The sequence below is a fragment of the Microchirus variegatus genome (assembly GCF_963457635.1).
Source record: "Microchirus variegatus genome assembly, chromosome: 11".
Classification (NCBI taxonomy): domain Eukaryota; kingdom Metazoa; phylum Chordata; class Actinopteri; order Pleuronectiformes; family Soleidae; genus Microchirus; species Microchirus variegatus.
In genome coordinates this window covers 1999850-2025056 of record NC_139812.1, presented here as the reverse complement: position 1 = coordinate 2025056, position 25207 = coordinate 1999850, and the positions used below count along the sequence as shown (strand labels likewise).

The following is a 25207-nucleotide window of genomic DNA, read 5'->3' as shown; positions in this document are numbered from 1 at the left end:
TCACTTGATTTCTGACATGTTTGATGAAATGTGTAGTTCTATGCTGTCTCTCTGTAATCTTCATACCCTTCTTCAGACAATGCTCTTTTAGAAATAAAATAAAATACAATTTGAGAAATACAAGGGTTTGGATGTGAGGGAAAATACAAATTGTGTGTGCTCCACAATCTGTAGATTCTGCCACATTTGTGTTGCGTTTCTATTTGTATTTTTAGTCAAGTTTAGTTTTAAAAAGATGTATTTTAAAGAACAATGTCATTCTTACACCTGGATAATTTATTTGGGCTTCACTCAAGGAGTGATTCACTATAAGTATTTAGCATAAACAACATGAAGTGACTGTAGATCTTTTATTTGTGACCTAAAGTGTGTGCTTTGCCTGTCCTGTAGCTGTTTGTGTAGGTGTGAAAATAGGACATTGAATTGAAAATAGGACTCATCTAGGAATTGTCATTGAAATACAAAGGCAGGCTCCATCCCCCAGACTCATACCTGGCTTCACACTTTCTGTCTCTGCTTATCTGTCAATCTTAAAATCTCCTATTTAAGTTCATTTTGTGAATTCTCTCTCCACTGTGTTTACATCGAACAGCAAAATAAAAGTTAGAAACGCAGACTCCAGCCCCTGTGTCTTTATACATACTTAAAGTACGCAACACTGAGAAATTTACAGTGAAACACAACCCCCAGTTCTCCCTGTCAGGTTTCAACGAAAGACCCACTTCATAAATTCCAGGCAGGGGTGTGAACTCAACAGTCCTGTGAATGACTGGTCTTTTAGCATTTTCCCGACCAAACAGTGGGATTCCTTGCAGATAAGAGGGACATTTTGTCTCGCTTCCAGTCGAAAAAGAACAACATTTGATGTCTTGTGCTGTCTAGTTTCAGTACTGTGTACATTTAAACATAGGCTACAGATGTAGTGCCACCTACTACTTTTATTTATAATAATGGAGCTGTATATTAAACTTGGCTATAACTTTCTTATAGGCAAATGTGGAAGACTGTGATGAGACAGACAAGTATGATATCAATAGTATTACTATTTTTAATACTATGAATACTTAATAATAATATTTTCTATGATTAAAATTGGCACCAGCGCCCCCTGTGACATTCAAGTGAAGGATAAAACGTTGGAAGATGAGTGTGTGTGTATTATTCATAACATCATTTGCTCTTTGCAATGAATTAAAACATGTTCTGATTCATTTAGTTTAAAATATTAGCCATGGGTATAGAAGATTCAGTCAAAAACAGGGGACAGACTATATACACAAAATAACAAGCACACACCGTCAATGAGGATATGTAACATGTAACAACTATGAAGTTTGTTAAGGGGGAAGCTAAATGTAGAACAGGCATATACACTCACTACACTCGCCATTTTGTTGGCCAAGTGTCCATTGTACCTAACACAGTGTGTGTGTAAGTACTTTACTTACTCTGTACTCTGCGTGTACTTCAGACACTGCTGTGTGCAACTGACTGTGTTGTTTGCTAATAAAACTATTAATACTACAACTACTACTCATTATACAACACATCCACTGTAGTCGTTTGTAATGCCGCTATTACTACATCCGGGTGGGCGGTGACCATTTGTTGTTGGATTAAAGGGACGGACTCCCTTCGCTCTGATTGGTTGGCGCCCGTTGCGCACGGATTTCAAATTCGCAGCAGGACTGGCGGACTTTTAGTTTGAGGAGGATTTTAAATTCAGGCGGAGCAGGAGATTGTTCGTCCCCGTGCATCTCAGCGGGTAAAAGGAGGGAAGCCACTGTCTTTGCGGCACTATTTGCGAACGTGAGGTAAGAGTCTTCACTCTGTTTGTTTGTTTGTCTGTGTTGATGTCAACGTTTAGCGATGCTAGTTAGCCCGAGTTATCTTCACTTGCTAGGTCAGTTTTGGGTTCGCCGGTTAGGAAGCAATTGGCATTAAATGTCTTCAAATATAGAGTTAATTTTGCCTCAATGCTGAGTATATTAATATATGATAGTTGTATTACCAGAGCTGGTGAAGTAATGTAGCTTCACAGTCGCATACTACTGCACACTCGCTGTACGCGCGCAAATGGAGGCTAGTCGTTGTGTTGTAGCACTGAACATTTACCAGTTAATAATCACATGTCTGTATTACAATATTAAGCATGTTTATAAAACACTAACAAATGCATTTACAAACGTTTTGTTTAAAAGCCTGAGTTGGAACACGTCACTGCTCTTAAGTTTCCGCCAAATCTGCGTCGCGCCAAAATCGAATAGTAGCATATCGTTGCTGTGTTTCTTAACAAAGCCAGAGTTTATTAGTTTGTAGTTTACTTCGTTATACATTCGTTAACCATGTGTTAATACTTTGTGTATGTCAACTTAATGACTGACTTTAGGGTAGAGCTAGCTGGGTTTGCTTATACGAGAGATGACACGTTGCTGTGTGCAATACAACGGCTGCCAGTGAATATGACGTTTGACAAATCTTTAACCTAATCTCCCGATCTGCTTTATCTTTTCAGGGATCTACACAGGGTGTAGGTTTTACTCTTCATGAGAGCTACAATGAAATGCCCTCACTATAATACCAGCAAGACCAACAGCATGGAGAAAAGCTCTGCTAACGTGGCTGCTGCCGAGTATAAAGGGCTTCACCTCAAGACTTCCCCAGTGAAGGAGCCCATCTTCATCAAGCCCCAATGTCCACCTACAGCAGATACTACAGTGCTGTTCCCCCTCAATGACACAACTGGAGCTGTCCACAACAAGGAGAACAGTGCCAGCAGCAGGGAACATGATGGGACTCTGGATGAAGGTTTTGAGGACAGCGGCTATCTGTCCCTGCACAACAGTAGGATTGATGAGCACCATGGGGACGAGGAGGATGACCACATCCACGGGAAACCCACAACGACTCTGTCACCTTCTGGTTCTCATCGGGAGAAGACGGTGTCACCGAGCAAATCTCCCTCCAAATGTGAAAGGAGGACAAACTCTGGCTGTCGCATGCCTTTGGTGGCTGAGTCCACGCCTGTGAATCGTCACAGGAGGAGACTGTATTCATCCACCCCTTCTGACAATCGCAGTGACCCCAACCTGCCTATACTGAACTTTCAGAGGAATGTGTGTGAAAAGCTAACTGAGGGCTATCGTAAAAATAAGAGGTAAGGTTACATTCTCATATTTTGGATTGCTTCATACCACTGCAAAACTGTGTTGGTCACCAGGGGGTCACTTTATTAGGTACACAGGAAACTCAATAAATGTCATGTGTGGTCTTCTGCTGCTGTAGCTCAACAAATTAAAGTGTCAACTTACCTTTGCTGTAATGATTGGTTGCTTAAGTTTCAGTAGAGGGTGACAATTGCCCCTCTGTCGTCTTCAACCAGTTTGGCAATCCTCCTCTGACTTTTGGCAGCAACAAGTCATTTCCCCCCAGAGAACTGTCTCTCACTTGACATTTTCAGACCATTTTTGCAAACCGTAGATATATCTGGCGATGAAAACCCAGGTGGATCTTTGGTGTCCCTTTCAAAGTCTCTTAAATAATCTTTCCTCCATATTCTGATGCTCAGTTTGATCTCCAGCAGGTTGTAATGTTCACGTACATGCCTAACTGTTTGGAGTTGATGCCATGTGATTGGCTGATTTTGAAATATTTAAGTTAAGCAGTTGAACAGGTGTACCTAATAATTTGACCGGTGAGTGAACTGTAGATATCAATACAGAAAAAGCATTGCTCGCGTCTCCTGTGAGCAAACGCATACTTCAGTATATTAAATAAGTGAACTAAAAAGTTGTTTTCCTGTCTCAGGTTTGACTGGAGCATCGTCGCAAAGGTAGCAGAGGATCATCTCTTGGATAGGGTGATCGGAGGACATATGGGCCTGGAGTATGTTGACATATTTGCGTCTCTGTTGTTCAGGAATATGAGAAGCATACTTGCCAACATCCTGGCCTTGCTGGGAGACATGGATCTAATTAGGTAAACTATAAATACTTATAAGTTGTGTTCTACAAGTCAATACTTGGTATCGTGAAGAAAAATGAGAACGTTACACCAGTAATAAACACCACATCTAAAATAAATACTACATTTGCCCAACATTTCTGAATTCTACTTTGTTTCTGTATCTGTATTTTACATGTTCCGATTTTTTTGAATCTCACAGCTGTAAGAAAGTGAGCAGGACGTGGAGGCGAATCATCTGTGAGGACAGTAAAGCTCTGAACAGGTGTCGGGAAGCTGAGGGGATGGACAGGGTGAGGAAACGCACACAACCCCACATGATGGTGCTCACGTCTGGGAAATAGAAGCTTGGTTGGACAAATATTTTTGTGTACAGTCTCCTTTACACATGTGATGACACCACATTTGAAAATTATACTGATGGTTGCACCACAGAATTATTTTAGCATCAGAAAGTCCTAACCCTGAGAGAGCAAACCGTACATTGTGTTACTTTAAAATCTTTGTTTCAAATTACAATGATAAATATGTGGCTCACAAGTTTTTTGTTTTTTTTTTCTATTTGCTGTGTTTCTAGGAGTTAAAGAGCCCCCTGAGTAAAAGAGATTGTGGTATGACGAGAGACGTGGCTGTATCCAGGGTGGTGCTGTCCTGCATGCAGAGCTGTGCCTCCGCGAGCAAACCAGCAACCTCTTCTTCCTCAAACTCCCAAAGCTGCGGGGTCACCAGACGGACTGCTTCTTCTCAGAAAGGCCCAGCACAAAACTCTCAATGTACACGCTTCAATGAATTTGTGCAGGTGAGCGTTCAGACCAAAAGTAAAATCAGCTCCACCCGACTCCCTCCCGGTTTCTCAGTGTATATATATATTTAGATATTGTATCACCCAGTGACATTCCCCTGCTGCTCACAGGCAACAGCAACATTGTGCAAGTAAACAAGTGTGACTGAAAACATAAATTTCTCATGAAAAGATGACAAATGTTGCATTGCTTCTTTTCACAAAGTCCAAATATGCAGAATAATAACAGCAGCACCACGCTTGCTAGAAGTTATGCACTAGCCGATTCATGTACACTTTATTCTTGAAAGTTCAGCTCTAACAAATGTGTGCTTATTCCTCCACCCAGGCTGCTGGCAGTCTAAAGCAACACGAGTCTCTGCGTCCCTGCAAACGCTGCGGTTCCCCGGCAACTCATTCACCCGAGACCCAGAGGGCGATATGCACACGCTCCAACTGTCTCTTTGACTTCTGCACCTGCTGCCAAGAGGCGTACCACAGCTCAACCCCCTGCCGAACGGTGCAGCCACGGCATCACTTCTCCACCTCCAAAACGACCCCGACATTACCGGGAAGCACCCGCAGCAAGAGGAATATCAGGCGCCTGTGACGGAGCTTTAAAGAGATTTTATTCACTGAATGTTTTAACAGTACAGCACAGGACGTCTTTCTCTGCATCGGCAGCTTTTCCAGTAGCTCGGACAGGGAGGACATCGTTTGGCATGTGGCTCCTGTACGAGCACCGTAGCAATAACATTTAGTGTTACTCTCTGAACTCTGAACCAAGCACTTGTTTAAAACACAACTGGGACAATCAACCAGAAAAGTGTCATCTGGTCAAAACTGTTGTTGTCAGTGAGCAACAAACAAAAAAGAGAAATGCAGAATGATACGCTTTAAAATGTACAGCTTTTATGTTTTAAAGTAAGTTTTATGTACTGTCACTTTTAAGGAGTTTTGTGTACATGTATATATTTTCTTTTAAATAAATCTTGTTTGTCAGGTCTTTTAAATGTTTTAAATGTCCTTGTCTATTTCTATAATCTAAATACATACTTCATAAAACATAACCCGTCTTTGTTGGTCTTCATTTGTGAGAAATGAAATTCCTCTTTGGTGTGTAGTTGGTCAACAACATTAATCTGCTAGTGTTTATTGATCTTAACAGGAAACATTTGTGAAATCTACATTGTGTTGCTGTTTTCTGATGCTTTATAGGTCCGTTGGTTTATCACTCACTCATCTTCTGCCACTTTATCCTCCACATGAGGGTCCTGAGGGCCACTGCTGCCCATCCCATCTGACAGGGGGAAGGTGGGTATAACCTGGACAGGACACCAGTCCATCACAGCACCAGATGGAGACAAACAACCATTCAAATTCACTACAGTCAATTTAGAAGGTCAAATTTGTCTAATATCCAAATCTGCATGGTTTTGGACTGTGGGATGAACCTGGAGGAAACTCACGCACACACGGGGAGAATTTCTGCATTGACTCCATGCAGAAAGGCCGTTGTTCCAAACTGGTTGTGAACACAGGTCTTTTTTGCTACAAGCCATTACACGTGTGTTGCCTGTTGGCTACTCAATAACTTGATGAATGCTGTTTTTAGCCAATAAGTGTTTATGTCCTATTTTTCTCCCTGACTCCCTGGAAAAAGAGATCTTATATTTCTGGCTAAATAAATGATAAATAAAAAAACAAAAATGTGGTGAATAGATTATTACAGAGCACATGCATCTATGTCCATCTGGAAAAGGCATTTTCCTCCTTCCTTTGCATTGTTTGTAACTGAAGACTTTTTGTCTTCACATTTCAGCCCTGGTCACATCCTGATATATATCACTAGAGGGCAGTGTTCCCTTAACTTTTACATGCTGAAGGCACAGAGGTCACTTCACAGGAACAAGGGACTTTTGCTTTGAGTAGCCATGGCTTATTTGAGTCACATATGCAATGAATGTACACTTGTAATAAAGATAATTCAGCAGTCACATTCCTGGGAGATGAACTGTATTTCATACACAAATATTTAGGTAAATGATTGAAGCTTGAATTTAATTAAGCAGCTTAAATATGAAGAGTTTAACATGTTTATGGGAGACGAATAATAGCGTGGTCACAGTGCAAGGCATTAATAATTGATTATTAGTATTTTTTGGCTTGTGAATCATATTATTTTACACCCTGCAGTTGCTTGTACACCACACATTCATTCAAAGCCCAGGCATGAGCTGACAACCCAAAGATGAGGTGAACTCAAAATAACTGATCCAAACCTAACCTGGTCTAAACTCAGTGTGTTCTTTTCATGCTTTAAAACGCTATGAGTTCTGCACATCAGGCAACAGAAATGAGGGTGTGATTGATGCATGATCGGTTTGCTGCAGTTTGACCTTTTTTCATCACTATGAATCTGAAACAGTCACCCGTTTTTGGTAAATTTCTTTGAGAGGATAAAAATAGTCTCCTGCCAGGAGTTTGCCTCGAACACTTATCACTATTTTTTAGAAGAGTTACGAAGCTGTGAATAGCATCACTGACATTAGACGCGCACCTCTGACATTTGCAGGCTGAGCCATTTGTCTCCTGTCCTTGTGTCACCGCTGTAGCCGAGATGCTCTGTGGTTTCTTATGATGACACATGCTGTTGTGTTTTCAATGACTCCTGTTCAGTGGGACGACCTGCAATGTGGAAAAACCTCACAAATGACTCAATTACCTACGATTTAGTCTGATAGATAGATAGATAGATAGATAGATAGATAGATAGATAGATAGATAGATAGATAGATAGATAGATAGATAGATAGATAGATAGATAGATAGATAGATAGATAGATAGATAGATAGATAGACAGACAAACAGACGTTTTAAATGTGACAGATGACCAAAGGCAGTCTCTCTGAAATGATCCCGTATTAACACAGTCTAATTATTTTTCAACTGTCTTTGAGAATGTTTTCCTTCTTTTTTTTAGGTGACCTTTTTAGTCTCACTCTTCAGTCTGAAATCGCACTCATTAGATATGATAACCTCCTTGTTTACATGAGCATAAAAACAAGTAATACGCTTAACCAGTGTAGTCTCTGGACAGTTAAATACTTGTTTTTCTGCTTCACACACATAAACTGGAAATGTTCCTGAAAATGTCTGACTCCAATGTTCAAGTAATAGTCTCAAACACAGTAAATAGCAGTGTATGGTTTTTATTTTCTTTGAAAGAAGTGACTTTGATGTTGATTTTTAAAATAAATGTTACTTGTTTTTTTCAATCCCAACTTCCTCTGCTGTTGTGGGAATGAGACATGTATCTCAGATCCACTGTCTGATGATCGCATTACACATTCATCTCTCTTTTTTGACCCTTTAACAGTCATGATCACATCCTGGCATCTGAGTTCAAGCAAATTTCAACAAATAGATACTCCAAATTTTGTGTTCCCTCAGCTATCAGACAACTAAACTCGGATCAGTTTTACTAATTCCATCCGTCCATCCATTATCTACCACTTTATCCTCTGGAGAAGCTGGAGTAAACCCACACACACGCACGCAAACTCCTTGCAGAAAGGCACTTGTTCCGAAGTTGTTCCAACCAGGGCTCGAACCCAGGAACCCGGGTCTTCTTGCTGCAAAGGTAAGAGTGCTAACCATTACACCAACCACGGGCCCCTAATTTTACAAATTTTATATTATAATTTTTTTCTTTTTCTTTCCTATGTCCCTGTCTGACGCCCAATGCCTGACATACTGTATGTGTTTGAGAACTGATTATTGTGTATGGAATGCCACAGATGAAAAGATGTTCCCTTCTGGAACCAATTCAGTTTTCTGAATATGAATCTGAATCAAATGGCCTTTGTGTGTCACAGTCAGTCTTTTCTCTTCAGGTACATACACTATAAAGGAAGAGAGCATGACTACTAAGCAGCAGCAGCAGCTGTGTCAGTCAGCTCACCTGTGACTGCTTTCATGACATGATCTGAGAACTCCCTCCTGCAGCTGACTGTCAACCACGTCCCCACCAGAGTTGTCTGATTGTTCATAAATGACATAAGGCTTCACTTCTGCCTGTACTGGAAACCATCTTCTGACGTATTTACGTGAATTGTTTTCATCTCAATCAGGCTTTTATTACGATTAATGATTATTATTTTTATGTGTCCATGTTAATAAGGCGACCAATCAAGAGTGGAGAAGTCTATAGTTCGCTTACTAAAAGGTAATTATGGAATCATTGAACGATAACGCCATAAATAGTTTGCCTATGCCAGCTTTTATTTTTGACTTACTTAAAAAAGAAAGTGGAGACATTAAAATACCATTGACAGAAACACAACACTTGTCACGAGGAGCATATGCTGACAAATGAGAGGAAAAGCACCTTCTTTTTTTTTTTAAACAGGAAGAACCGTGAAGGACTGAGGACAAATGATCTGAAAGAGAGAGAGAGAGAGAGAGAGGAGCTGAAGGTGAACACCCAACATGTAGAAAAAAAAAAAAGTCACGATGATGGAGCTAAATGGACGATTTTGTAAAACGTCAGGCTGCGGCTGCTGCTGATTAATCTGTGCTGTGGCCTTTTCCTCCCTCAGCGACTCAGGATCATTTATCTGGCAGATTTATTGATCGGCTGCTGCACCGACACACAACTCCAGCACTGTGTCACACCTTCTGCTAATTGTGAAAGTCATTAGAGCTGGCTGCTACATCTGTGTGTGTGGTGGAAGAACACAACACCTCCTGTGTTGTAAAGGCATCTAAAGCAACTTGAAGCATGTCAAGATTTTGGGGGGTTGACGAGGGTGGGGGGGGGTTGGGTTGTTGGGTGCTCTGGGTGCGCGTGAGTCTGTGTGTTTCAAGTTGATGACCCTGATTCACAGTGACTTCCACATGTCATTTGGCTGCACGTCAAAGTAAATTGCAAGAAGCCTGGAAAACGATGCTGTCACTCGCTCACCTCCAGGGAAACACGAGAAAGAGGAAGCAGGAAGTGAATCAAGTTCCCAGACTGGCGTGGCTGGTTTTGAATTATTCACTATTCATTCATTATTATACTGCAGACTTTTATTAGAAATATCTATCTATCTATCTATCTATCTATCTATCTATCTATCTATCTATCTATCTATCTATCTATCTATCTATCTATCTATCTATCTATCTATCTATCTATCTATCTATCTATCTATCTATCTATCTATCTATCTATCTATCTATCTATCTATCTATCTATCTATCTATCTATCTATCTATCTATCTATCTATACTACTGTATATGCTGCTAATACAGTATTTACATGCTTCTAAATACAGATATTTTTATCTATAAAATCCACCTTTGACTGGAGACAGTAGTTTCAGAAATTGAGCAATGAAAGCTCTTTGGTTGCAGTGATTTGTTAATGTTTCTTGATGTTCCCTAAACCCTAACGTGACAATAAAACAAAGTCATACTAATGCTGTTGTCTCTACATATGGATTATGTGCTTCACGATCAAATATTTTGGTCGAAAACGAATGTGTTTTGTCACGGATTGCAGACATTTCTCAGGCGCGTACAATGTTATTTGCAGGACACACACACACACACACACACACACACACACACACACACACACACACACACACACACACACACACACACACACACACACGGTGTTAAAAGGCTGCAGCACTTTTTTCTATTTTTACTCCGTTTGGTCCATTAAGATCGGCAGTGATGAGAGTGAATGAACGAAGCCTCTCCACAAAACAGCCAGTAATCGCAAATGTCCTGGACACACACACACACACACACACACACACACATGCATGCACACACACATGCACGCACACACACACAAAATAACCACAAAATAACATACCAGACAATAAATGTATCTGCTTCACTGTCAATTAACTGTGCACACATAAAGACACGCTGTTAATGTGAATGATTTAAAAACAGCAAAACACACAATTTACTTTGCACATGAAAGCAAATTTTGTTACGGAAAATATACACACTTGCATTCAATACCTTCTACTTACATTCATACATACATTCATACGTTTAATTAATGTTATATCTCATAATAATGAATGTTTGCACTACATTCATTTTATTTTGTTGTATGTTACAAAATAATTACGTGGTATGAACTGATTTTAATGTCCCTCATAATTAAGAGTTCTGGAGATTTGGAAATTTGAAACTCATTCAAATAATTAACATTTCACTGTTGTTCAACCTTAGTTACAAGATAAGACTGTGTATTTGAGTCATTTACACTGATTTGTAAAGAATAAATATAATTGTCTCGAAATCCATTGTGTCAAAGCTTCTAGAGCTTTGTGGTTGACGTGTGCAGCCTGTGTTTGTTTGTTAATGGAGTTAAAGCTTTAGTTTATAAAGTTTTTTGTTTTTTACAGGTCTGTTACAGGACAAACAGCACTCATGATATTCGTTTCCAGCAGTTAGATGTGTGTAATATGGTAATTCTGTGAACTATAAGTCCTGCTTGTTTTCCAGTTTGTTGTTCCAGCATAAACAAATAAAACCCTGCAGTAGTACGGCCAGTGTATGACTCGTTATGTTAGAAAAAGAGAAGCGTTCTCAAAATTAAGTATGTCAATAAAGTGACTTATTGTAAATCTCATGGCTAGAATAAAGTCTATTTTTGGGATATCAAATTGTTCTTCATATCTGCCAGATAAGTCATTTGACTTGAGTTAAAGGTCTGAATACTTTTTTCCCCTCCCTCCACTGCACATTCACATTTAGCTCAGTGTGTAACTTTGCTTAAAATGTGCTTTAAAAAGAAGCAAACAACAACAACAACTGTGGAGCATTTTAGCACTTGTGAAGACATCTGATTGAAATCAATATGAGCTAATGCTCAATCAGCACAGTCGCCGCCGCCGCCTGTCACACACGATGACACCTTTGCTTCTAATTATATGCTCAGCTGATGTTGATGCAGCCCTGCAGAACATTGTCTATGACATTTATGAGTCAGGTATCTGCTGCCATTTTGACACTTGTAAACACAATGAGTCACAGCACAGAGAGTGAGCGATTATATTTACAGTTCATTCATTTGGAGGAAAACATTTTGGAAAATGCTGTTTTTTATGTGTTGCCTAATTATGTTTCAAGTTGACCGTTAAGGTAAAGATGAAAATACCAAATATGGAAATATTTGCAGTACTGGCAGACCAGTGTCTTTGAACTTCACTTATGTAAGTGTATTTTTAATCCCAAATTCCCAAAAGAGCCATATTTAAATTTGTGCATGCATTTAAATATATGTATATATATATATATATATATATATATATATATATAAACCCAATACTATTTTAAATAGGTAAAAACTGCAATTTGACAAATGCATGCATCTAAAGGCTGGCTAATATTTGGTAAACCAAAAAACGAGTTCAGGCAAAGTATCTGTGTTGTGTGTCCAGGTCCAGTATCTGGACATGTTTGTTTTAAATCATCGTAGAGTCGGACAGTAACGGAGTACATTTACTTGAGTACAGTACTTAAGTACAATTTTGAGGGATATGTACTTTACTCGAGTATAATTTTTTGGGAGTACTCATGACTTTACTGAAGTACATTTGAGTGGCAAATATTGTACTCTTTACTCCACTACATTTCTATCCATAACCATGAGTAAAATAAAAAACAACAACTCTATGGTCAGATTTAATTGAGAGACGAAACCAGGGAAGAAACAATGGGTGAAGCAGGTCCATCTGTGCCAACCCGTGGCCTCACCTCGCCGACTATTTCAAGTTAATGATAGTGTTCGTTTACCAAAACAAAACTTCCTCACCGCCAGTGATATTACACATTTATGAAAGCTGAGCATTTGTTTTTATGTTATTGAGTATGCTGTGTGTTTAACACAGTCAGGTTCCTAATGTGGATCCAAAGAATCCATTAAAAACTCTAGCAGAGGTTTGTCAGAGTGTTGCCATTGTGCTATTGCCTTGTGGGCAAGTGAGAAAATGTTAAATAAAGCAACATGGTAAAAAGATGAAAATGACTTGATTTTACTTTCAATTCCTTTTTACATTCTTCAATGTATTAACATTAACATTTGTCAAACTCCATGTAGAGATTATTATGATAATTATGAGATACTATACATACCTGTTCTCCCAAAGAAATGTTTGAATGATTGAATTCACAGTGGTTCTTTCTTTTCAACATTTGGTTGCACCCTCTGACCAGCCTCAGCCATTGTGACAACATGGTCCACAACTGTAGCTCTAATTTTATTAGGAATCTGCCTCTGTATTTGGTCTCTTCTCCTGTTTTGTCCCCTTCCCCTTCCTCCCCACATCCTCCCCCCTTCTTCCACGATGTTGACCTTCCATTTCTGTGTCACAGAATTGTAGAAATGGTACACACTATGTCCTGCTTGGTTCATATATGGTTGCCAAGTGAGGATTCATGGGATTCATCCCTGAGTGACTGTGAACAAGTGTCTTGTCATTGGTTACAACTAATACTTCACACATCTCCTCATGAGTGAAAGCTGAAGTTCACCTGAGAGCAATTGTGACCCGCCACGAACAAGTCGGCCCAGCGCAAAACGAGAAAAAATAGGAAAAAGTTTGTTTTTTTCCAAAATTTGGGATTTCTGCTTTTTTTCAAAATTACACATGTTGAAGTGTAGGGGACATACACATTGAAGATGAGGAGCACAGTGTGTGTGAGAGTGTGTGTTGTAGAGGCGGTGGTTCATGTTGGAGTGGACGTGTGCACCGAGAGTGTGTGTGTGTAAAGGTGCGCACTTACCTTGGATTGAGAGAATTTGATAACTAGTTCAACAGTTGTGTATGTCATGACTTAAGCAATGAAATGAAGTTTTATTGGGAACGACGTTTCAGCATCCGTAAGTTCATTTTGACGGACATGACATAAGCAAATGATAATGTTATAAAACGGCAGAGAATTGTATAAAAGCAACTGATGCATGTCCAAAAGCATTTGCAATTTGTTCAGAGGAATGAGAAATTGCTTCAATGATGTGCACAAATGACTCAATTTCGTGGAGGTTGAACTAATAGTTATGAGAATTTTCATTCTGATCTGAGAAAAGCACCAAAGCGACTGAGAAAAACTGTGAACAACCTCACAACCATCTACACCCTAAATAGCAATTAAAGGTTACATAATTCTGATTTAGATTTATACACCAAGCCAATTACACAACTGAAGTTGTCGCTGTCCATGGTGCTGAAAACGTTATTTTGCCATTACAACCCTGATCATTCATTATCAATGTTGATCAGTTTAAAATGAGGAGAGACAAAGAGAGTTTCACTTCAAATAGCCTTTAGGCCTGATGCTCAGTGGTTGAACAAAACAATACATTTAAAATGTCTTATCATAAAGGCCCTGGAATACTATGCGCTTGGACAGCACATGTGCGAACAGCTGTAGCATCGTTCTCTTCTTCTTTTGTAGGAATGTGTCCAGACTTGTATCACCACCTGATGGTGAAGTCAGATATTATAGGACCCTGATGCGTGAGTATACCAGGGTCTGTGATATGCAGAGCAATATGCGATATGCACGTCGTGTGCGGAAGTATACCAGAGGCCTGAACAATTCTTGTTTATACTGTATCAGTATAGTTTCTGCTTGTGTTGTCTATCTAGGTGTAAAGTTAAGCTGGGATAACAATTCATTTGTCAAAAGTAAAGGAGGTTTTTTAAGGAAACAAATACTCAAGTGTGTTTTCATGTCAGCGTCACTAAAATTCATATTATGTTGACACTGACACAAAGTAGGATCAATTAATTAAGTGAACCTCAAAAGTTAGATTTCTGCTGCATACTAGTCTATAGTGCTTTTTAGAGGCACTAAGGGGGGTGAAATACTTCAATGCTGCGCACTTGTTGGGAGGAATTTAGAGGCAAAACTGCTTAAACACATTTTTTTAACTCATGTCCCAAGATTATACAAACATCAAACAATGAGTCAGACAAAACAACTCAGCTTTGAAAAATAAACCAGCATCTTTTATTTAATGAGTGGTGAACATCACTATATGCACTACAGGCAGGTCTATGCACATTTATAACATCTTTGCTCTACATATTGAATAGTATAAAGTGATTAAATGCATTTATGTCCATTTAAAATGTGTTCCCCGTTCTCCTCCTTGTGTTTCTCTGTTTTGTCATCATCACTCGGCACTTAGATCATTATTGCGCCATTGGAAATGAATGGGACTGTTAACTGTTAGATTTGAATTTAAAATGGTCTGCTAGAGGTTGTTTACTCTTATTGCCCTATGTGTCTCAGTACAATAAATCCACTTAATATCACCATCCAAAGGAATCAATCCAATTTTACATGATAATGAACATAGATGTTGAAGGGACAATAGAATTGAAATAATAAGCAGTGATTTTGGAGTTCTGTATTGAAAGCTGAATTTGATCATACATATATTTCCTTAAAGTTAAATAAATAGATTCTTTTGGAAAGGTCAGATATCATCAGATGTGAGTGAAAATGGAACGCTAATGTGACAATCATTAAAGATAGTGACAATTCATTTGTTGCACCACTGAGAGTTAATGGAGCACGTCCTATTCCAATGAAATTCAGTGGGACAGTTATCTCAAACTTAACTCAATGGGTCAAATGTTTGAATGAAAGTCAATGGGACGCATTTTACTTCAAAGTAACAGGTCAGGATTACCTTTAAAACATTATCGGGCAAAATTATTTCACTGGAAGTTTCACTTTAAAATTATAAACTCCATTTCATACAATCATGTCTTACTGTCTCATTAAAAATATATGGGGTGGTAATTCATGTGAAAGCTACTTCAACTATAATATCATCTTACAGATGATTTAGAGAAGTGCCTTTTATAAGGAAAACTCGTAATCAGCTCATTTCATAAGTCAATCTAAAGTAACAATGGATCTACTGAAAATGAAAGGGACAGCTTTTCTATCAAAAGTAAATCTGAGGTTAATTGTTCAACTTAATATAGAAATTCACTCTGATTTAAAACAAAGTGCAATATTTCTCTTGAAACTTGACCTAAAATCTATAATTTCGCTGAAGGTGACATGTTCTTGTTCTCCATTCAACACAAACATAGCACACAGCATAACACAAACAAGAACATAAAAGAAGATCCACTGAAAATCAATGGGGACAGTGATCATTCTGGTCGAAGCGGTTCTATTAACGTTCAATGGTCCAGAGGTTTGACTAAAAGTTAACAGAACAATTCAACAAGGCAGTGATTCTTTAAATCACAAAAGACTGAAATAATCCCATTGAATGTTTATGGAACAATATTGATCTTGTTGTTTTTCTTTTAAAGAAAGTGAACGTGATGCTTCTTTTTTTTTTTTAGCTATTGTTGCTCGGTGCCATCTTCACACATGGATTGACCAAACTGCAAGTGGACACACATGTTGGGTGCAAACTTAAATAATAATTACTTCCTGTGTGTGTTTTTGTGTCTATACTGTACATATTTTGTGTAAATGTAAATGTACAGCGTGTATGGATAGATAGATAACCACATTGGAGAACACATCTTCAACATCATTGGTTGGTTTGACTTTGACTGCAGTCCTTTGGAATAATACTGTGCTGTTGTTGTTGTTGTTGTTTTTTTTGAATGGGCAGTTTCATGAGGATGAGTTGAGGTATTTACTTAAGCACAGGCTCCTCCTCAAAGTGGCTGCAGAAAAAAAACAGGGAGAGGGAAGACGAAAGAGAGAAAGACGAGTTGGATAAGTGTAATCTCATTTAAGACGTCAATATGGGTGTTGCGTATGAGTGCGCATGCATGTCACCACCTACCAGTTGAAAGTTGTTTAGGAGGTGATCTACGTTGATGTCGTCGTAGTTCTCCTGGAAAGTGTTGGGATCATCCCTGGATTCCTCTGGGTCACTGGCGCCAGGATCTTCTAGGCTGTGTGCACATGCAGACATACAGTTTTATTCCAGAGTGTCAAAAAAAGTCAAAGATCTGTGGCACAATCAGAGAAAATTATAACGTGGCACCTCAAAAATGAGCTGTTTTTTTTACCCAAATATTTAATTCCTATGTGTTCATACTTACACATACATTACAATGTACTGTGTATTTGCATTCTCATGCAAGCAAATCATGCAGCTGAGGGAGTTTCACTTATTTTTGGTTGATGAATTTGCTTTTAGGATACATTTGAGTAGACTGTATTCCATTTTTACACCGTGATGTACAAAATACTGAGGTGTTTTTGTTTTTTGGGTCTGATTAATTAATGTCAATGCAAAATTTTCCCGTTAATTGTTGAAAATGTGTAGCTCAGTAGATTCTCAGAAAGCAGCAGCAACCGGATGTGAGTGAGTAAAGGCTGCTGCTGTACATACTGGTTCATCAGAGATCAATCTCTGAAAGGGGTTTTTACGTCAGGTGTGCAAATACATACCTATATGTATATATATCACTATAGCACTACACTTATACACCCCGTTTACCACAACATAACCATAAAGATAATTTGAAATTGTGAATATGAAGCCTAACTTTTTCTGAAATCTCTGGTGACGTATATATGGAAAATAGCTAGCTTTTTTAATTTTCACTGAAATTTCAACACATTTTACTTATTAAAAACTGTATATTCAGGGTATTTTTAGTGACTCCAAATAATTACAGAGGTGTTTTCTTGCATTCACTAAGTTGCTTTTTTAAAAACATATACAGAGCTTAAATGGGACAGTGTGAAAGGCGGGAGGATTCATCCCTACCTTCTCTTTCCAGTTAAGACTGAGTTCAGGTATTTCTTGACGGCCATCTGTTTGCGGAAGCGGCTGTAATTGTCTGTGAAGATGGCGTCTGAGTGACGCTTCACTGGCTCTTCCATCAGCTCATCACTGGATAGACGAGAGGAGAGATCATGGCCCAAACAAAGAGAAGAATGAAAGTGTCACCACAGGTCAGAGGGCAGCAGGTGTCAGTCCAGCTCAGGGTCTGTGATTCATTGTGTGTATGTGTGTGTGTGTGTGTGTGTGTGTGTGTGTGTCCCTCCTGGCTGTGTAACAAACATGTAATGATGCTGTGTAATGGCATAAATTAACCTTTAGAAATGTTTATTCAATTACAAAATGCCTCATCAAGCCGGTCGAGTTCTTTCATTGTAAATGTCAGTAGGTTCTTTGTGTGTAACATAAAAGTAAAAAGTTGACCACCTGCGTCTACATTCTCTGGAGAATAATACATTCTACTCTTCATTACGTGCATGGTTACAAAGGTTACATGCTGTTGTTGTTGTCAAGTATTTTAACTACTTTTACATTATCACCACTAACTTTTTTGTGTTCCTAAGGTATATAAAAATCATTTAAAATGGAAAATGTCTACTCATATTCAATTTACATAATCTACACTTGTATTATTGTTTCCTGACAATATCTCATATTTACTATGGCTCATACTTTACTTACGGTTTATTAACCATACCAATATATACATGAATACCCGACATGTTTTTCCTTTGACTACTGATACAAAGGTAAAATGCATCCTCCTCCATCTCCATCGTCACTCGCCTGCCCGCTCAAACATACCTGACCCGCTTCCCGATCAGAGACTCCAGGTACCTCCGCGCTGACAGTTGCCCCAGGAGTTTGCTGTATCCACTGGTGAAGAGACCGTCCGCGTGTCTCGTCGGTCTGCACAGCATCACACGACACAATGATCAATGTCTGAGCACATTTGACAGATTAAAAGTCAAAGAAGATCAACATGGAGCCACGCCTGCATCATTTGTGGATGACCATGAAAAATCACCATGAACTCCACCAAGCGTCTTACAGGCCTAAACCAGGCAAACCAGCCAATTATGGTAATAATACATGATCAGAAATGTAGTACTTTTAGTTCCATTACTCAGTGGGGTTTACATAGAAGGAAAGCAAGCTTCCTCTCACCTCATAGATGTGTATGGCAGACTCAGAGTCCGGGAGTACAACACACTGCACAGGGCTATAAAGAGAAGCAGCTGGGGGCCGGTCCGTTGTAACATCGCTTTACACCTGAGGATGGAAACGGTGTCGGGTTATTTTCTCCCTGTCCTGAACACAGTGCCACTCACTCCACAGTATATAAGTTTTATTCGTGATCTTAAAGTGTAATCCCTCTGGTCGAAAATGGTGATCAGTGGGATCCAATGCGTAATTACGCACGGCACTGCCCAGGACAAAATACAACGCCAGTGCATTAGGCAGATACTACAGATCCGTTTCCTCAATAAACGACAAACATATACATACATTGAGGCTGTACATGTCCCCACTTGATGTGGAAATGTAAAACTACCCTGTGTGCGTCTTTCCAGACCACTCAAGATTTCAGCTAACTCAGCTCTCTGATTACCTTACTCACTTGGACCCAATATATACTTTTTTATTTAAACCACGGAACATTGTTAAGATCTTGTGTTTTTTTCGCAAACTTCTTGGTTTATTTTGATTTCATTTCTGACAGAAGAAAGAAAAGAAACTTGCAGAATCCACTGCGTAATTACGCGCTGCGCTGCGCTGCACAGGACAAAATACTATGATGTTGCTATATGTCGATACCGCAGCTCTGTTGTTTGTCTCAGTTAAAAACAAACGCATGTATACATTTAAGCAAGACATTCTCCAGCTAAATTAAGAATGCATTTTTACATTTCTGTTAACATGTAAAGTTTCACCTGCGCGTGACTTTCCTGGTGAAAATCTTAACCAATCCGACTCTTACGCATTTACTTACCAAGACGCAACGTTTTAGCCACGAACCTCTGTTATTGTGTTGTTCCTTGACAAACAGGTTGAATTATTGTGAACTCTAACAGGTGAAAGGAAAATAACTCGCGAAATATAGTGCGTAATTACGCACAGCGCGAGGATTTGAGTTAAACCTTTACACAATAATGCTAAAACTCTGCAGTTTAATTGCCAAATACCACATATCGCAAACCGAACTGTACGTGCTACTGAAATAATAATGAGCTTTTCTTCATCTTCTTCTTTTTTTTTTTACATTAAACGCAGAAATACCCTTTGGGTAAGTGTTCTCCAAAACCTGGTAGAAGCGCGCAAGGACTCGATTCTAAAAGACAATACACAGAGACAAATGACGCGCCGTCTAACAGAAATCTTCAGTTTCTATGATAAAATGAAATCTTACATGTGCTTTGGAGAAAGTTGTCTGCGTTTGGCTCTTTCCTGTGCGCGCTCTCCAAAGTCCTGATCTCGCTCTGGCGTTGTAATGTCCAGACTGTTGATCCGATGCTTTCTGACGGATGCGTCTTTCTGCTCGTGCTTTGCTCCGCTCCGGTTTTATACACCTGGATGATTCTCACGAAGCAGGAGGGGACATCCGATTCAATCAGGGGCCCGAGACGTCAGGCAGCTGCTTTCGTCATTGGTCTTGCTCATGGTCGGAACCAAACAGACATGTTTAAATTGCTTGGAAAGCATCTCACTCTTTTTTTTTTTTCGTTTTTTTCCAATTAATTGTGGGAATAACAAATTTATATGCCACGGTTGACGCCGTTGACTCATCCGATCATTTTCCCTGGACTCATCTCCCTGCAAACGGGCGGGTCAGAGGGAGCCAGGAAAAGAGGAAGTGACAATTAGAGGGAAATATACATTAAATGAAAAAATATGATGTGACTAGAAGTTAACTGGAGAGTTTTCTGCAGGTATGCTATAGGACAAGGTTGTCCTTTGAAGATTAAACAAATAATTAAAAGACCAGACTTTCTAAAAACACATTCTTCTTCTTCTAACACATATTTCATGGAGATCTGTGCTATTTTACCTCCAAGACAAATCAGAGGGACTATCATAATATAGTTACACCTGTCATATTTTTGGAGGGAAATGAGAACAATAGGTTCAAAAAGGTTGATAATATGCTTCTGCATTTGCTCTGAGTCAGAATATTTTTCAAAATGCTTTGTAATGTTCCCATTGTGTTAAACCAGGTGCTTCCACACACGGAAGACCCCCAGTAACACAAGCCCTGCTTTAAATGCTCAGAACAAATACTGGGCGCATTGATAAAGGTGCTGCCAGGATATTGACAAAATACACTTTCATGCCAGTTTTCAGGCTTCAAACTGGTAGTTTTAGTCTGCTGTGCCATTCTGTTCACCACAGATGGCCAGCAGATGCATTAGCAAACCTAAAAAGCCTCAATACCCCTTTGAAAACTGTCTCAACCAAGTTTTAAATGCCACAGGTCACTGTTGTTCATATTTTGCACATATCACCATCATATTTTCCAATGTGCACCTTTAACCTCAACTTGAGTCATGGTATTTTTGTTGTTATCGGACTGAAAATGTGTTTTTATTTACTTAATGTTATGCTTTTTACGCGCGATGGCTGCAAATACGTATTCAACAATCATGTTATCAGGACACCTGCTGCTGCCATTTATGTCCATATCTTTACGCCACAGTAGCGAGTGCACAGTGTATCTGATGGTGCTGAAGACTGAATAAAAACACGTGGGTCCTGCAGGTTACCACAAATACAATCACATTTACAAGGGTTGTGGCAAGATACTGCCTAAATCAAACAAAAGAGCATCAGACTGAAGAGTCTCTGAATCCACCCACCGCATCGCAGATGATGAGTCTGATTTTCACTGCCAGAATGGCACATGAATTACCTGTGACGGCTGGCACTCATTAACTCACTCACTCACTCCATCCATCCAGCTATTTGAACCTACAAAAAGGAAACAGTGACTGCAGAGCTTCAAAAGGGGAGGGGGGCCAACAGTGTGGTCGTATGATGATAAAAAAAAAACATGTACTGTAAATTCAGACAATCAATGCAATATATAGATGAATGAAACAGTTACTTATATGTGTTTTCAACCAAAGGTTTATTTATTTACTATATTATAACATTTCAAAGTATTTTGTTTATTATTAATATTGATAATCTCATCCGCAACCCTCCGGTGGAGGATAAAGGGGTAGATATGGATGGATGGATGATAATTTCATCAAATCCATATGTACAAAGAAAGATGACACATTTGCATGATATACTGTATTTAAAGTGACTGGTGTTGAAGTGTTTTCCACAGCTGATGAACATCTGCATGACCTGTTTATTCTTATTTCACTTTTTTTTTAGATTTGAGGCTGCATTAATCAATATTTTTACATTAAGGTCAAATGTAAAAGGTATAGTTAATGTCTTACATCTCGTTTTTATTTTGTGGTCAAATGTTTTCAGCCACTTAATAATCACTATAGTTGATGAACAAAGTGGAATATTTATCAGTGAAAGTACTATGTTTAAACATACAGTATATACAGATAGAGTCAAATTCCAATCACCTGTGTTGACATGGCAATCAATTATTGAACTTGATGCTATAAATATGAGCAAAATAGAATGGCTTATATCCTTTTTTTCCCAGCACAACCAAGGCTTGGCTCGTTTTTATGAACAAAAAGAAAAGAAAAACTGTCTATTTTTGTGACTTCTGCACAATTATTGCTACTTTATATCATTATTATTATATCATATAAAAATGTGATATAAAATTAATCATAACTTAATGATTAACTGACTCAACAACACATAAGAAGAGAAGTCCATATAAGGAATTGTCTATTATTCCCACAGCAATTTACCATGGGTGCACCTGCGGCCCGAGCACTAAGGGTTAAGGTCAACGTAGACATGACGCCAACAAAATGACATTACAAGTGTGGAAACACTCAACGGAAATTACCACTTTAACCCTTTTTCGTGTTGTTTTTTTTATTGTGAAAAATACATTGTGTAGATCTGGTGTTTACTATAGATGCTTTATATAGTAATGTTTTAATTATAAAGCAATAAAAATAGCACTGTGTCAATGTCATTTTAAATTGAATTCCTATCTCTGGTCGTCAGCTTGTTCAAATCACAAACAATATGGCCGTTTTTTTGTAAGTTTTTATAAGATAATGGAGAATGATTCAACCTTGTGCAATGCAGATAATTGAAAGATACGTGATGAGATACAGTAAACGAAAGCAATGTGTGAGCAAGGGTTTTCTGGAAAATGTGATTCATTTTCCTCTTAATTTGGTTGCTGTGTACGTGGTGATGATGATGATCACAAATGTTATTTTACCTCGACTTCATGACAACAGTGTCTCTGGCCTTCATGGGTCATTGAAATCTCCTCCCAGTCAGCAGATCACCTCCTCCTCCTCCTCCTCCTCCTCCTCCTCCTGCCTTTCTCAACCATGATGGCACCATTGGAACCTTAATGTGATCAGTCCAGGGAGAAAGTAGATTACGCAGAAGTCCACGGGAGAAGGAGCTGCTCTAATTGACAGCAGTGATTGGAGACAGATCCCTGCAGGAAGAGGAAGCTGGAGGAAACATCAGCATTATTATGGTGATGTTGATGGAATGTACAAAAAAAAAAGTTCCTATAGACAAAAGGACAACTTAACGCTGTACAACACAAATGACTGAAGACAAAAAACCTGTCTTCTGTCTTCTGCTCTGACTACACCTGATATCACTACTACTGTTACCACCAATTCTACTTACAATACCCATTACATTTATTTTTAAGGACTTTAGCAGAATCAATTAATCTGTCCTCATATACTGAATGTAAATATGTAACTCTTTGAAGTTGCTGCATGGAAAAATAAATAAATGACAACTAAACTAGCATTTAAAAACTTAAAACACACGTTTCCCAAAATCCTACACGGATGTTAATATTGTATATATTTACTGCTATTTTTAATAGTATCTTTAAGTCTTACTATATGTTGAATTGTGTCTTTTTCACAGAAGTTTGAAGACTGTCAAATAAACCTTAGATGACAGACAGACAGATGTCCCTTGCATTTATACAAAGATGTGAGGATGACCGTGTGTGTGTGTGTGTGTGTCGGTGTGTGTGTGTGTGTGTGTGTGTGTGTGCGTGTTTATTACAGCCAGGACCTTTAATATGCTTGTTAATTATAGTTTCAATAAAAATGTCTCAACCTGGTGCATTTGCTTGATAGTTAATTCTCTTTGCTGCTACTCTCCACATCTGAAGAAGTGCCTGCCTGGAATTTCACCTGATCTGTAATAAAGAATGTTTTATGGCGGCAACATCTGTGAGCGGACACTTTTTAACAATCTGTACGTGATGCTCATATGTTGATGTCTTTAGGTTATTGACCTTCTATTTAGTTAAGTCCCCTTTTGTTTCTTATATTACATGTTTAGTCTTTTTATTTCCTGTTTTATTTTGAAACCTGCATTGCTGATATTATTGTCTATTGTATTATTGTCACAGCGCCACCCTCCTCCACCCGGTGTGCACCTTGGCAGTGTTCGGTGGCGGTTGCTGGTCTTTGAAAGCTCATTTCAGGCCCAGTTAAATACATAAATACTGATTTAAGTTCTACAAAAAATGAACAAATAGAACAAGGAATACTGTTTTTATTTACAGTGATTTACAGTTATTTACAGATATTTGTCAAAAAACCCACACAGGACTGAAGCAGAAAAGGCTCTGCTGTTGTGTTTTTTCCTGCAACGCTCTCAATCAAAAACTGGCTCCGCCTTTCAGACAGTTCCTCCAATCATCATGCAGAAGTCCAGTTTCCACACCCGCCCACTACTCCAGAGAAGCTGAGCTTCCCTGGGAGTGTCAATGGGCAGTTGTTTTACAGACAGACAAATATCCTCCTTGTCCTTGGTGAGGGTGGTGGCACGAGACATTTGCAAAAGTGATGACGATGAGCTGAGGTTGAGTAAAATTTTATGGTAAGCCAATCAGGTGAAGTTGGGCTGGTGCTTAGTCTGCTTACTCACGCTGTGCGCAGCAAAGTTGTGCAGTAGAAACAGGAATGGCGAGCCCTATAATGATGCGGCTAATCTATAGATTTCTACGGGCTACAGGTTCCTTTCTTAGTTCAGTTGAGCTCAGCAGCGATCGTGGCGGCCGGGAGTGGAACTGCCGCGTTCTGTGAATCACTCGTGAAGTCGTTCACCGACGCCGTCACTTACTCGTGAGTCTGCTGTGCTGCTGTGATTCGTTCGCGCTGTCAGTCACTGACTCAGTCATGATTTGCGAACGAACTGACACACAGAAGGCTGACACACAGAGCTGGTGAACTGTGGCTGTGGACGTGAATCTCGCGAAACGAACCGAGAGCTGGTGAACTGTGGCTGTGGACGTGAATCTCGCGAACGAACTGACACACAGAGAGCTGGAGAACTGTGGCTGAGGACATGAATCTCATCAGTGCTGTCTATGACCCGCAGCGCGAACGTACTGCGCACTCAGGGAGGAGGTGAGTCACTTAGCAGAGCACCGGGCTCCTGCTTAGCACTGAACGATTAGGTGAACAAATCTTTTCGAACAAATCATTTTAATGAACTGATTCAAGTGATTCGGTA

General features: G+C 39.2%; 2 protein-coding genes across 2 annotated transcripts; one reads left to right on the top strand and one right to left on the bottom strand.

Moving 5' to 3' along the window:
* Positions 1-2558: 2558 nt before the first annotated feature.
* On the top strand, positions 2559-5354 carry fbxo5 (F-box protein 5; the record flags this gene model as incomplete). The annotated part of the gene is made up of 5 exons (XM_083897987.1): positions 2559-3157; positions 3808-3978; positions 4166-4256; positions 4541-4762; positions 5094-5354. The coding sequence occupies 5 exons, from the start codon at positions 2559-2561 to the stop codon at positions 5352-5354; spliced, it is 1344 nt and encodes a 447-aa protein (XP_083754113.1).
* A 625-nt stretch (positions 5355-5979) lies between these two features.
* Positions 5980-18807, bottom strand: vip (vasoactive intestinal peptide; the record flags this gene model as incomplete). The annotated part of the gene is made up of 5 exons (XM_083897986.1): positions 5980-6069; positions 16595-16706; positions 17531-17656; positions 18350-18454; positions 18713-18807. 5 exons carry the CDS (start codon positions 18805-18807, stop codon positions 5980-5982), a joined length of 528 nt encoding a protein of 175 aa, XP_083754112.1.
* Positions 18808-25207: the final 6400 nt, after the last annotated feature.